This window comes from Rhinolophus ferrumequinum, chromosome 9 (assembly GCF_004115265.2).
Source record: "Rhinolophus ferrumequinum isolate MPI-CBG mRhiFer1 chromosome 9, mRhiFer1_v1.p, whole genome shotgun sequence".
NCBI classification, from domain to species: Eukaryota; Metazoa; Chordata; class Mammalia; order Chiroptera; family Rhinolophidae; genus Rhinolophus; species Rhinolophus ferrumequinum.
In genome coordinates, this window is record NC_046292.1 from 55,276,495 (window position 1) to 55,288,777 (window position 12,283).

The window sequence follows — 12,283 nt, forward strand, 5'->3', positions numbered from 1 at the left end:
AAGAGAACACAACACTTGCTCGATATAATGGTAGCATAATAAATACTTTCAGTAGCACTAAACTTAGTATTGGTTTACAGTTGATGATTCTACAGTTGTCCATAAATGTTTACTGCACCCACAGGTCAATGGTTTTATGAGCCAAGTTTTCTGATTTATTGCTGTATGTTCACGCCAAGAAGTGACATGCTTTTTCACAGAGATTAAAATGGTGTTGATGCTTGAAACTACAAATTTCATGGAGCAAGGCTAAAATAATTTATCAAGTTTGCTAGATATCCTACTAAAAATGCCATGTCAGATTTAAAAAAAAAAAAAGTTGCTGATGCTTGGATTGTAAATCTATGCTGACCAATGTGGCCTAAAGTAGGAGGGACAGCAGATGTTTCAATGCCTATTCCTTGAAATTTAGCATATGGCTGAGCTTCAGAGCCTTAAAAGAATAACAAATCTGAAATAATTCATGGCAGTGGAATTACTGATATTTAAACAGATGTCACTTTTTTTTTTTTTTAGCAAATTGTAAATTGAGGTACAGATGGTGAGGGCTGGTATGCTTTAAAGTAGCCGTTATGGATTAAAAATCCACATTTGTTAAATTAAATATCACAAAATATATAATGATGTCCATATTTTTCTCTAACTGAAATGGAGAAAAGCTTACTTTATAGTCTGTTGGCTCCTTGTTACCTAGAGAAATACAGAGTGCTTCTTAGGTCACTTTGTTACATTACTTTTTAATGAGATACAGGAAGAATCCCCTTTCTTCTAAGTATGGAAGTATCATTAATTATCATATTAGAAAATATCAGTTCTAAGAAAATAGTAAATACTTGTACCTCCATATCAAGAACCTTATGGAAAATAGCCTGGGCTAAGCACTCCCGGATATATTTTTGGTGATCCCTCTTCATGATATTTAGTTTGTATTCTTTTTCAGAAAGTACTCTTCCACTTCTTGTGATCTGTCATGAGGAAACAAAACATACATAGAAATACAAAACAGAAAAGGCATGGTTAGTTACCAAAAAGGGAGAGGTAGAGACAGAGACAGGCAGACAGACAGAGAGAATGTCAGTGTCTCCTTAGCCTAAAGAAGTATACTATTGTGTTTGATAAACTTTCACTTTTAATAAATATTTCTTAAGGCAAAAAAAAGAGAAAGTCAGTCTTATATACCCATCACTGTGAAAACACACACAGGTAGTACACTTGATGTTTAAAACAAGGTTTTTAATAGAGTAGCAATTTTCCGTTGGTGGAACCCAGATGTTCTTTTCATTTCTTTTTTGCACACATTCGGTAAGAAGGGGTGGGGTGCTACCTTGAAACAATGAATAGAAGAAGTGATCACAGGACTGATGATCTCACAGGAAATACTCTGAAGGGCAAAACATGTAAGCTATAGAGACTCTCATCAGTTTGTTTTAAAAATAATGGGCTTCATTATGTGGTTTTCATTCTGCTTTTTCTTCTTCCATTCTCCAGCTCAGAATGTAATTTAATTGGTTGTGATTCAGATTTTTTCAGATTACACAGTACTGCAGATATAAAGTATTCCACATTGGTTTCAGCTGGCATCATTGCAAGTCCCAGAAGTGGTAATTTCTGGTTTTCATTTACAGTTGACCCTTGAGCAACATGGGGATTAGGCGTACCCACCCCTGTGCAATCTAAAATCTGCAGATAACTCTTTACTCCCTAAAAACTTAGTTGTCTCTTGGTATCTGCAGGGGATTGGTTCTAGGACCCCTGCTGATACCAAAATCCATGGATGCTCAAGTCCCCTACATAAAATGGCACAGATCCATGCAAACAGTTGGCCCTCTGTGTCCAAAAACTCCCAATTGTGGATCGAAAACAGTATAGGTATTTACCAACAAAAATCCAGGTGTAAATGGGCCCTCACAGTCAAACCTGTACTGTTCAAGGGTCAACTGCATTTGTTTTTCTTTTCTTTTAATCCTTCCTATGGGCATATTTTTTGTATCGTTCTCTATCTTCTGTACAGAGGGTGTTATCTTTCCTGGATTGTTCCTCCTCTTCCTTTCTACTTAATTAAGACTGCTCTTCTTTTCAGGTCTAATCTGAGCCCACATATTTCTTAATTTTGATAACTGTAGTGTTTTAACACTGTTATTACACTATATTGGACCGTTGAAGTCAACTAAGTTGTGCCACAAGTGACTGGCTATTGAGAATCTTTTTTTATGGATACATTTTCCAATGGAAGAAAGGGGTGTGGTTATAGAAAATGTGCTTGGAATTACAACTCAGTTCAGTCTTTGAAACGTTTTGTCCATGAGACATCATGTCATGTGTGTCCAAATGGGGGTTAAAAAAATGTTGAGACCATCTTGCACTGACTCTCGCTCTGCAGTTCACATGTGTCATTGTTATCTCTCCTCGGAGTTGTCTGACCTCCCCACCTAGACTGGAAGCTCCTACAGGGCAAAAGTTCTTAAATTTGAGCTTGCCTCAGAATCACCTGGAAGTCAAGTTGAAAAACAGATTGATTGGCCTCACCCCCCAACTTCTGACTCAATAGGTCTGGGGTGGGGCTCTAAAATTTGCATTTTCTTACATGTTCCCAGGTAATGATGAAAACACTGTTGATTCAGGAACTATATTTGAATGACTGCTATAGAGAAAGAGCTGTAACTTCCTTATTTGAGCACCATGCACATAACCAATGCTCCATTAAGTGCTGGTTAATGATGTTGATAAGTAAATACAAAGTCCTTCCCATTTATACATGAAGCTCACAGATTGATATCCAAAGAAGTAATGTTAATAGTAACCATAATAACTACAACAACCATTTTTTATACATCTCTAATTGCCACAAAAATCCTGAGGGCAGGGTATCATTATCTTCATTTTACTATTGAGGAAGTTGGAGCTGAGAGAGTTAAGTAAGCGATTTGCTCAAGAGTCTACGTCTTGTAAATGGCAGAGCCAAGTTTCAGCCAGGTCTGTCTAATAACAAAGCCCCAGGAGACAAAAAGCAAGTTCTCTGAGGTCTATCCAGCCAGAGAGCCAAGCACATAAACAACAATTAGAAACACTGCATATCCTTTCAACACCATGGCAACAATAGTTAAGGAAGACCACTGTATTTTAAGAAGGTAAACAGCTTAAACCATTAGTCATACTTTCGATAACCACACCCATTTCTTTCAATGGGAAGCTATAGTATTTTTAAAAGGTTTTCACATTGAATGCATTTAGAAGAATGGAAATTTTGTGGAAATGAAGTTTTGGAGCTAGCGAATGACACTAGTGTATCAATAAGCCATCTCAGGAAATGAAACCTTTTTTAAAAAATTCAGAGAAATTTTGCACTGTTCATGTCTTCCACACCATATTCTGTGATTATTAAAAACAATTTTTTTTTCCCTAAAGACAGTAAAATCTACTCTATCCTTAATCCTTCACAGTTCTTGGCTCATACAATGTGTTCAATAAATGTGCTGAATGAATGAATAGACAAACAAGTGAAATATGCTGTTGGAAACTCAGGGTTTTTCCTCAATAATTTATAAGTTGTCTCAGCAGTCATTGTGACCTCTCTTCCTATCTTTTGAAACACAGCCTCAAAAAATATACATCAAAGCTTTGGAAAGGAACTAATTTTTCTAACATGGAGGGTGGGGTGTGTGGAATGTCATTGATTAGCTCAAAGAGAAAAGCAGAAAAGGGAGGGAATTATTTGGACTTAATAAAAATCAACAAGAAGGCAGGTAGAAAATAAACCAAATCTTACCAGCCCTGATCTTAAGAGATGCCGCCTTATCCTTGTATTGTTAAAATATCCAGCCAGGTGTTTATCGGTAAGACTATTATATGCTGCAAGTAATCTAAAAGAGAAAAATGAAACCATTAAGGCTTTATGAAGAGTTGCTTGATAACCAAGGCAATTCTTGACTTTCTCATCCCCAAAATGTTCATAATCTCACTCATCAAGCCAGCCAATCTTTCATGTATGTGTTTAATAAACAGATACTATTGAACACCTACTACTTCTAGGCTTTACAAGAACTGGGAGACAATCTTGATGTTGTTTATCCTGAAGACAAGTATGAACATCAGATATGAACAATTAAATTGAGTGCAAAAAATCCAACAATAGAAATATGCAAAAAGTCATGGAGACACAGAGAAGGAGGACCAACTCCAGTTCTTAGTAAATGTCTTCATGGAGGAAGCCTGATGGAAAAGTTGGGGCTCTTTCAGAGGATTCTTTGGCCTCCTGTTACACCCTAAATTCTAGTAACTCAAACTTACCTGCACTTCCTCAACATATTCTCTCATGTTTTCTGGATACATGCATAGTCCCTCCACTGCAAAGGCCTTTCCTTTACCTGTTAGCAAGTGGCTAACACCTGTGATGCACAAGCATCTCTTCTCCCAGGAAACATTCCCTGATACACACTGGGTGTGCCATGTTACCTCCCACTCCACTCACTGCCTTATAACCTTGAGTTATAGTACACAGCACACAATATGTTATTGTTTATTTCTTAGTCTCCTCTGCTAGCTTTGAGAGCCAGAACGGCGCATTATCTTTGGTATCCCTATTGAACGTTTTTATTGTGTACCTAAATAATGATGTGTTCAATAAATGAAGGCAACGTTTTGTTTGGGACTCATTCTTACCAATATAAATTTCTAAGTTTAAGCCCAGAAGTTTAGGCGTCTTAACTTCCTCATATAAACCCAGACAATTTCATTAATTCCACATCCAGAACAAAAAGAAAAAAAGAAAAATCATTGATTACTTTTGTTTTTCAGGTTCTTTCATTTTAAGAGTTAAAAGAGGACAAACTTGTTCCTTGATTATGTGCTATACCTTAGTAGATGGTCAATCTAAGAATAAATCAAAGTTTGAAGCTATTTTTTTCAATTGTAACCTATACTTTATTAAATATTATTACCTTACAAAACACATACACCCATATACATACATACACATGTATGTATACATTATGCATGTATGTTCATTCATATATATATATAAACATGAGTGTGTGTATATATGTACATACACACACACACACAGAAAGAAAGGCAGAGAAAGAGAGCATACAAGCCTAAACACAGCCCTAACATAAGCTGTCTTTAAAAAAAGTAGATACCTTTCACCTAAGTCCCCACACACTTCTACAAGTGCATGACTTGTAATAAAGGATTAATGAAAAATATGCATACCCTATTATGTGTAACAAAGATTTACAATCTGTACATTTGATAGGCAGTTGATCCTTATTTCAAGACTAGAACAGGGACTCATAGAGAATCGAGTAGATGTCATTAGCAACAATTTTATTTCATTGTTTGTACTGCTTTAATTACCAGTGATGGTGGTGTGACCTTTTCCTATTTCTGTTCCTCTTTAATGCCCATCTCAGGAAAGTTCCATGCTGTCAAATGGTAAGGAAATTTTAATTTCGTCCACAAAAGAGACTGAAAAGCAGTTACAAAGCCCAGAATCTAAGGTGCCACATGAGGGTTGCAGACATATGAACAAGTGCGGAAACCATTATTTCGCTGGGTTTATGTAAAAAGACAACCCAAGGGCTTCAGTAATGCACATACAAAACCAGCCCCAATAATGCTTTGAAACCATCTTTTAAATGAACTGTCTAGGTGTCCTATAGTTCATCAAAGGTTTCCTGTCTCCAAAAGGTCAACACTGTATCCCTTACCCTTTCTAAATCTCAGAATATCTTTTCAGCAAGTCATTTCAGAAAGGTGAGCAGGTGTCTCTCGGTCCTAACAATCACGATTCCACAGTTCACAGATTCTTAAGATAAATCATTAGACTGATATCATATATAGTCTCATATAGTCTTTTGTCTGTTTTCCAGGTTCAAGTGTTGTTGTTCTTTTTTTCTTTTTCTTTTTTTCTTTTCTTCTCAGTCAATGGTTTTGGAATAGCTGTGAATGTTAAAACCTTGATTAACTGAAGTCAAAAAGTTGGTATAACATGGACCACAATTTCCCTATTGACTGATAAGAGTTGCCCTTCTTTCAATCCAGACTTTGTAACTTTTTTAATATTTAGGTCCCAGTAACAGTGCTTTGCCGGCTTTGGCACCCACTTCATTTTCATCCTGCTCTCTCAGGCTCCTACTAAATGAATGTGGCCATGACATCTTTCACTCTTACTTAAAGGTTGAATTAATCCAGTTAAGTTGAAACCTTTGCACACATCAGTTTTCTCACCTTTCCCTATTTTGGAACGACTATGGTCTCTGGTTGGGATGCCATTTGTATCACAACTCCTTTCACAACTATCATCACACAACTTGAGAAAAAATAACCAGCTGGATCTACCCAGGTGCCATTATTTCTTTATAAGACAATGTCTAAATTATTTTTAACTGAAACTTTAGATCAATGAATTGTTTGATAACAAGAAATTATTCTAGAGAAAATTATATACAGATTTAGTAAAACAGTTGTTACAGACTGAGTGTTTGCCTCCCCCTGCCCCAAATTCCTATGTTGAAATCCTAACCCCCAATGTGATGGTGGTATTAGGAGATGCAACCTTTGGGAGATGATTAGGTCATGGGAGTGGCGCTCTCGTGAATATTAGTGCCCTCATAAAAGAGACCCCAGAGAGCTCCCTTGTTCCTTCCACCATGTGAAGACACAAAAAAATGATCGCCTATCAACCAGGAAGTGGACCCTCACCAGACACTGAATCTGTGTGCAAGACACCTCAATCTTGAACTTACCAGAATTGCGAGAAATAAATTTCTGTCGTTTATGCCACCTAGTGTATAGTATTCTGTTGTTACAGCCCAGACAGACTAACAGTCAATGCAAACACTTCCACCATATCCATATAAATGTCACGCTTGTTCTGACCATCAAGCCTCCTTCACAGGAGATGGTTGTACTTCTGTGTCTCAGCCACAACCATGATCTCTCAGATCCTGTCCGCTTTACTCCTCATCATGGGGCTTGTAGCCACCCTTTGCACTCACTCAGTTACACTCAGTTATAAGAGCTTTCCTGACCCAGCTACAAACTTAGACTCATAGAGCTTTTCTGATGTTTCTGCCTTTGTCCTCGCCATTCACTGCCACTGTTTTTACTTCCTCCCACCCTCTACTCTTTTCTTTTCTTTTTTGCACTCGGCATAACCCTGGGCCAGAGGAGGTCACCTCGCCCAGGGCTTGGTGATTGTGATGTATCTTGGGCACTCCATTCCCTTTGTAAGTCACTCTGCATCTGTTGTCAAAGCTGGACTTCCTGGTCATGCTGCCTCATTCCTGTGATCCTCTCCTGCTCCCGGCCATAGGAGCAACAAATTCATTGGTCACAGCACCCACAGGCCATTGTGACCGTATCACTCAGAGGCGATGCTATTTATATCAAGTCCCACAACTAACTGGCCAGACCATTCTAACTCATCTTCTTCATGTGATGGGCAAGACTATTTACTCACCCTCTTTTCGCTGGGTGGAGAATGACCCACCTTCTGGCTTAATGCACCGGGGAAAACAGTCCCCCAGGACACAAAGCAAGCCTGCCTCTAGGATGATTCCGGTTACCCCCACCCAATACACACCCTTTATCTCAGTGGTGCCTGAGCATTAGAGTGGCTGCTGAGTCACTGGTAGTGCTGCCTTCCCAGCCTCTCAACATTAACCCTCACACCCCTCCCTCCCAAAATGTCAAATATAAAAATGGGACTCTGACGTAATAAAGTCAGTGATTCCTCCTCTCCATCCCTCATCTGCCCACAGAGAGCGAGTCTAGCCCATAAAAACCCCAACTAAATGTTTATAGAATTACTAATCGCAAACATGGGTTGACTACTGACTGTTTTTAGGGCATTCTGTAGGGTACTGGGACACCACCGAGATGGCATAGACACTGAACTAGAGAGCTCCCCTTAGTGGGGAGGTATACATGTACATACCGAGAGTGAGTGGGTGTGTATTTGATTTCTTCCCATGATATAGGCCAATTCATTCACAAATAGTTATTGTGTGTTTGAGTGTCCCAATGTCAGACACTGTGCCCTAAGCTCAGAAAGGAGTATGCTATCCCTATCCCATTCTGCACATTACAAAGCACTTCCACATACATAGTCTCATTCATTTTCTTTAGGTCCCTGGAACGTGAGCAATATCTAAGTACTGTGTTTCCCCGAAAATAAGACCTAGCCTAACCATCAACTCTAATGCATCTTTTGCAGCAAAAATTAATATAAGACCCAGTCTTATATTACTGACCGGGTCTGATATAATATAATATAATATAATATAATATAATATAATATAATATAATATAATACTAGGTCTTATATTTATTTTTGCTCCAAAACACACATTAGAGCTGATGGTCCGCCTAGGTCTTATATTCAGGGAAACACGATATTACAAATCTTCTATCTTCCTAAAATGGAAAAGCTCCACAACAAAATTATTTACTAATGTCAGTCAGTCCTAGCAAAACCTGACTACGGTGAGGTATTATGGATCACACTAATAGAGAAATTCTTCTAGCCTGCAACAGTCTTGAACCCCAACTTCCTCTCTCAGCACTGCCTATCCCCACACTGTCTACCCCTGCAGAAGGCGAGGAATATTGTGGTGAAGACTCCAGCTCCAGTTCAGTCCTGGTTCCACTATTCCTGGATCTGTAACTGGAAGCAAGTGACTTAACCTCCCTCTGTCTCAACAGTTCTATCTTCCACAAAACACTACATTCTTTGCCACTTTGCAACAAGGAATTCCTATCCTCCATTTTTCAATTACATGTTCCCCATTTCCATCTGAGACCTCATCAGAATGATTTTTACCATCCATATTTCTACCAACATTCTGCACATACTTATTTATGTATTCTCTAAGAAGAAGAAGGAAGCTTTCTCTCCAGCTTTGTTTTCTTCCTGAGCTATCACTAGAATCACCTTTAAAAGTCCCTTTGAAAACCATATATTTAGGCAGACGTCATCAAAATGGTGGCATGAGGTGAGCCTCTGGAAATCTCCCCTGGAATTTACAACAAATTGAAAAACTATAACTCCACAAAGGACTCCCTGCACAGCAGACAGGCAAGACAAAGAGTCTCACTACTGAATTCACCTGAAGGTGGGCAAATTGCGCGAGCAGGGGAGGAGGAAAGGGAGAAGTGCGGAAACGGGGCCGCGCAGACGCAGGATGCAGACTTAGCTCAGTGCTCCGAGCTTGCTGCATCGCAGATCAACCTCAGCTGCAGGAGAGGGAAGAGTTCTGACTGATAGGGCTCTGTTTATGGCCCACAGGGCTGATGGGACAGCATATCACACGGCTGAATCCAACGCTCATGGCAGAGACCTTGGAGCAAAGACTGAGGGAAGAAGGCTGAAAATGGTGATTTAAGCCCTCATGGCTGCAGAGAATGGAAGCATTAGGCACTGAGACTAGCCCTCCCAGAGCTACCTCCCTACCCTCCCAGAGCTCACCCCGCCCCCACCTGCCCAGTGCTAGAAGCGGAACAGTAGCAGTGTCAGATCAAAAGAACACAATATTTGCAATTCTGAGACTGTGGTCTGTAGACACAGATTCGCAGCCCAAGTAGTTCCGGCAAAGGGGAGGGAGCTGTGGAAGCAGGACTGGCTGTGGTGGTGGTCGCTGCCAAAACTCTGGGCCACCATTCACAACTCAGCCCAGCTTGTCCCCACCTATCTGGGCGGATCCTTGCAGGAGTAAACAGAAATACTGACACACACGGGCTCTGAATCTGGTGCAGAAAGAGCTCTGGAACTTCAAAAGCTCTCTGCATCCCCACAGGGATTCAGTGCCCTATGACCCAGGCGAATTGTTAACAGAGGAGAAGTCTGCCTTCCAGGGAATCCCCCCATTGTGTGAAAAGCTGGAATAGTGCAGAGAAAACATAACACTACAGTGTGAGAGAGAAAAAAATGCTGCAGTAGGAGAGAAAATAAAACATTCTACAAACACGTACTGGAAAACAAAAGAAAGACCTCTTCCTATCAACCCGTTGCAGAACCCACTCCTGTAGATGTCTAGGAAGAGAAATAATAAATCATTAATTGCCATGAATAACCAATGCAACAAGACAGCTCAGAAAGAAAGTGAAAAGTCTCCAGAAAATGAACTTAAAGATATGGAAATATGTGACTTAAATGATAGAGAATTCAAGATTGCAGTTCTGAAAAAACTCAATGAGATGCAAGAAAACACAGTAAGGCAGTTTAATGAACTCAGAAACACAATCAAAGAACAACATGAACATTTTACCAAAGAGATTGAAATTTAAAAAAAAGAACCAAATAGAATTTCTGGAGATTAAGAACTCAGTAGGAGAAATTAAGAATGAAATAGCCAGCTTAGGTAGGAGAGTTGATCAGACGGAGGAAAGAATCAGTGACATCGAAGATAGAAACTGGGAAATGACACAGATGGAAGAAGAAAGAGACTTGAGACTTAAAAGAAATGAAAGAACTCTACAAGAACTTTCTGACTCCATCAGAAAGAGCAATATTAGAATAATGGGTATATCAGAAGGAGAAGAAAGAGAGAAGGGAACAGAGAGTATATTCAAACAAATAGTCGACGAGAACTTCCCAAATTTGTGGAAAGAACTGGATCCTCGAATCCAAGAAGCAACTAGAACACCTAATTACCTCAACCCCAACAGGCCTTCTCCAAGGCACATTGTATTGAAGCTGTCAAAAATCAATGACAAAGAAAGAATCCTCAAGGCAGCCAGGGAAAAGAAGACGGTAACCTATAAAGGAAAGCCCATTAGATTATCATCAGATTTTTCAGCAGAAACTCTACAAGCCAGGAGGAAGTGGAACCAAATATTCAAACTATGGAAAGAGAGAAAGTATGAGCCAAGAATAATATACCCAGCAAAGATATCCTTTAGATATGGAGGAATAAAGACCTTTCCAGACATACAGAAGCTGAGGGAATTTTCTAATACAAGACCTGCACTACGAGAAATACTAAAGGAGGCTATTCAACCAGATAGATTTGGTTTTGTGGCAACCAAAACATAAAAAGGGGGAGAGTAAGGCCTGAAACGGAATATGGGAATGGAGAAAGTAGGCACGCTAAAGAAAATGGAATACTCTAAATATCAAACTTTCTTTTACATAAACTTAAGGGTAACCACTTAAAAAAAATCCAGAACTCAAATATATACTGTAATAAAAGAAGAAACAAAGGGAAACATCATAGCATACCACCGCATAGAAATAATAGACAACAACAAAAAGGCAAAGAAACAATGGAGACACAGTCTTACCAGAAAACTAAAGATAGAATGATAGGAAATCCTCACATATCAATAATCACCCTAAATGTAAATGGACAGAACTCACCAATAAAAAGGCACAGAGTAGCAGATTGGATCAAAAAAACTAAACCCAACCATATGCTGTCTCCAAGAGACACATCGCAACTACAAGGACAAGCATAGACTCAAAGTGAAAGGATGGAAATTGACACTCCAAGCAAATGGTATCCAGAGAAAATCAGGTGTAGCTATACTGATATCAGATGAAACAGACTTCAGGGTGAAAAAGATAACAAGAGACAAAGATGGACATTTCATAATGGTAAAGGGGACTTTACAACAAGAAGACATAATAGTCATCAATATTTATGCCCCCAATCAGGGAGCACCGAAATATACCAAGCAACTTCTAACAGAACTAAAGGGAGAAATTGACCAAAACACAATTATACTAGGGGACATAAATATATCATTGATAGCTATGGATAGATCATCCAAGCAGAAAATAAATAATGAAATAGCAGCCCTAAATGATACATTAGATGAAATGGACATAATTGACATTTATAGAGCACTTCACCCTAAAACATCAGACTATACATGTTTTTCTAGTGTACATGGAACATTCTCAAGGATAGACCATATATTGGGACAAAACTAACCTCAGCAAATTTAAGAAGATTGAAATCATACCAAGAATATTCTCTGATAACAAGGTTTTGAAATTGGATATCAACTGCAAAAAGAAAGCAGGTAAAACCACAAATACATGGAGATTAAACAACATACTTTTAAAGAATGACAGGGTCAAAGAAGAAATTAGACGAGCAATCAAAAGATACATGGAAACAAATGACAATGAAAATACATCCTACCAAAATTTTTGGGATGCAGCGAAAGCACTTTTAAGGGGAAATTTATATCATTACAGGCCTATCTCAAGAGACAAGAAAAATCCCAAATAAATAACCTCACGTTACACCTTAAAGAACTAGACAAAGAAGAACAC

At 38.8% G+C, this 12,283-nt stretch overlaps 1 protein-coding gene across 2 annotated transcripts in view; it reads right to left on the minus strand.

Annotated features, from left to right (window-relative positions):
* ERICH3 (glutamate rich 3) overlaps positions 1-12,283 on the minus strand; it is a 110,754-nt gene that overhangs the window by 74,615 nt on the left and 23,856 nt on the right. The window contains exons 1-3 of one of the 2 annotated variants that reach the window (XM_033115562.1): positions 5,709-5,802; positions 3,767-3,860; positions 840-965 (exon numbers count right to left, since the gene is read on the minus strand). In XM_033115562.1, coding sequence (XP_032971453.1) covers positions 840-914 — 75 coding nt within the window. In that variant the 5' untranslated portion in view covers positions 915-965; positions 3,767-3,860; positions 5,709-5,802. Of the gene's footprint in view, positions 1-839; positions 966-3,766; positions 3,861-5,708; positions 5,803-12,283 lie in introns of those variants that run through there. The other variant, XM_033115561.1, reaches the window with a different exon arrangement.